Here is a 2,977-nt window from a genome sequence, read left to right on the forward strand (position 1 = left end):
GCTACGTGCCAACTAATCCGCTTTTAATCAATTAGATCCAAACTCCCGTGTGTGACAAAATCGCGAAAACAATAGGAGACGCGCGCGAGCACGGAGATCATCGTTCACTGAATTGTTTACGGAATTTTGTTTGCGAATTCTTTTACGATGCTTTGATCTGTACTATTTCCGCAACATCTCATACATATACCCGAGCACTTTTCCCCGCTTCTCCTTCGAAAGAAATTTATTGAGAAATAATTACTTTGATTCGCCGAGCTTTATATGTATTCTCCAAAACGCGCTTCCTACCGCCTCCTATCTCAAACTCTTGTTGGTTGTGAGGAGAACGACCATCGTATGCATCCGTCCGTGCACGAGGTCGTTGGAAAACGCAATGATTTCAGACCCGAACATCCTCGAGACCGGCGAGCAGGCCGCGAGGGCGTTGCACAGCATCAGTGGCGATGAGTGCTGCTTCCACGTATGCTCCGAGGATAATATAGAGGGTATCTGCACCAACTGCAAGGAGCCGTGGAAACATGGCATGGTCCAGGACCCCGCGACGGCGCCCCATTGCGAGATGGGCCCCCCTCAATCTGCAGGTAAGCGCCGACAAAAAGAATTCCGAAAACGAGCGAGCGATTAAAACAATTGACAAAGTGTAAGAATTTCGAAAAAATTTTCATGAAAATTAAAAATCTTAACATTTTTTCATACGAGGATGAATTGATAAAGTTTCCACGAATTGGAGGAAAGTCCAAATTAGAACCCTGGCTGGGATGATATTTTTCGCAATAAATTCTTTACTGCAAAATGATTTATAAAAGATGCTTATTAACATCGAAAATTAAATCGATTAACAATTTAAGTATATATAGATTTACTGTTTCAACAGAGAATGCATTTTAAGACCGATAAATAATTGAACAGTTTGCTGAGTTGGAAAAAGTATTAAAATATTCACATAAAAATATTATTATTGGGCTATCAGGATCCAGCCTGATTGAAAATGGCACTTCTCTCTACTTAATTCACATTCTTTATTTATGAATATTTACAGTATCTATATTTGCAAATATATAAATTGTGCGGATATTTAAGCGATTATATTCCAAGAAATTTGCAAGAATAGAATCATCTTTTTTTTAGCAGCTCTTTGGCTAATTAGTCCTATCCAATTCCCGATACCGAAAAAAGCTGCAGAATTTTCCGTTTTGTTTATTTGATCGATATAATTCTCGTCTAATAGTCAATGGTCCGATTATTCTGACCGCAGGTCCGGGCTCGCAGGCGGGCCAACCGGAAACGTCCACCGACAGCGGCGACGACCAGGACACCAACACCACGACACCTTCGACCACCACCGTCGGCCAAAAGGACACGGCGTTCTGCGGCAGCGGTCGCATCGGCTCGATATCGAGCGCGTCCTCGCCCGGCCGACCAAGCCCGCCGATTGTCCTTCAACTTTTCTGGCTTTGTTCGATCCTGATCACCCTCCCTGCGAACGCGCTGCAGTACAACGCCGTGTCCTGGAGTCCCGCCGGATTCCTCCGGCTGATCGGTTCCGGCCTGCTCCTTTCGGGCGCGTTCGTCCTGAGGAGAGCCTTCAACGATCTTCGCGTTTCCTTCGGTCCACGCTCGGCCGGCATCTACCGGCTTGCCGTCGTGCGTTGCCTCGGGATGCCCGGACGGGCGGTGATGAAGTGCCGTCGTCGTGGATGGTGGTGGTGGAGGTCCTGGAGGAGGTCCAGCAGCCGGCATTTCCGCTGGAAATTTCTTCGCCGCTTCGGCGTCGCGTCCCGACGGTCCGTCTTGCGCGTGTCGATTGCTATTCTCGAGCTGTTTCTTAAGTTCGTGGCGAAGTGTCGGTGTCGCGATTGGTGGTGGTTGTGGCGTCGGTGGCGAAAGTGTGGATCGACAGGCGAGCGGTACACGAAGCTTGTCCTGCGGAGGAAACATCCGGCGACTCACGGGGCGGCACGTCGACGACGCGGGAGAAGAAGGGATCTTTCCAGGATTCTCAGGATGGACGTCGAAAAGTCGGCCAAATTGATATCCAGGAAGGACCCGCCATAGGGTGGACACAGCTTCGCTTTCCTGGATACGCAGGATCGTACGGGTTTTCTTCTATCGCGAGGTGTCCGCGAGAGCTTTGTCTCCACGGTGCCGGAGTACTCGAGAAGCGCGCAGACTCGATCGAAGCGAAACTCGATCGAGGACAGATTGACGTAGCGAAACGTCTCGTCGGGCGAAATACGGAGGAAGTATACAAAGGATCGGGGGATGTCCCCGGGATATTGCACGGGTAGAAAGAACACCACCAGCACTGCGAGGATAGTAAGGAAGTAGCAGGGTGCGAAAGGATCCAAGGATCACACAAGTGGAGGAGCGCAGGCCGGTCTCGTCGACGACTTCGGTTCCGCAGACTAGAGCAAAAGAGGGAGGAAAGGGAGAACAACAAAGAACAACTTCATCAACCACAAAAACAAGAACAACCGAGAACGAAGGAAACGTAATGTCTAGAGCTATTAATAATGATAATAATACAATAATAATGAATAAAACAAAATAAAATAATAAATAATGAATAATAATATAGTTAACAATAATGATAATGAGAAATAATAATGAAGAATTAAATAATGGAGTAAACGATATAAATATATAAATATATAAATATATAAATATATTATATATATAAAGAGAAACGATTGAAGAGTTACGTTAAAGTAAACAATAGAATGATAACGACACAATTATTATTATATATTAAATTATATATACGTTACACACGATGCGAGTAAGAGTGAAAAAATGAGAGAAAAAAGAGAGAGAGAGAGAGCCTGTGTGTTGTGTGTGTATATGTATGTATGATAGGGTGATAAAAGAAGGGGCAGAGAATAAAAGAGAATAGCTGCAGAATCTGACAAAAGCAGACGTATAGGCACACAAAAGAACACATACACAATGGGGTATAAGTCGTTAAACTTTAATG

General features: G+C 45.3%; 1 protein-coding gene across 1 annotated transcript; it reads left to right on the forward strand.

Moving 5' to 3' along the window:
* The first annotated feature begins 328 nt into the window (after positions 1–328).
* LOC112466190 lies at positions 329–2,575 on the forward strand. Its single transcript, XM_025034142.1, has 2 exons — positions 329–584; positions 1,259–2,575. Exons 1-2 carry the CDS (start codon positions 377–379, stop codon positions 2,056–2,058), a joined length of 1,008 nt encoding a protein of 335 aa, XP_024889910.1. The 5' UTR covers positions 329–376; the 3' UTR covers positions 2,059–2,575.
* The last annotated feature ends 402 nt before the right edge of the window (positions 2,576–2,977 follow it).

Source organism: Temnothorax curvispinosus, unplaced genomic scaffold (genome assembly GCF_003070985.1).
Source record: "Temnothorax curvispinosus isolate PA1 unplaced genomic scaffold, ASM307098v1 QBEX01015985.1, whole genome shotgun sequence".
In the NCBI taxonomy this organism is placed as follows: domain Eukaryota; kingdom Metazoa; phylum Arthropoda; class Insecta; order Hymenoptera; family Formicidae; genus Temnothorax; species Temnothorax curvispinosus.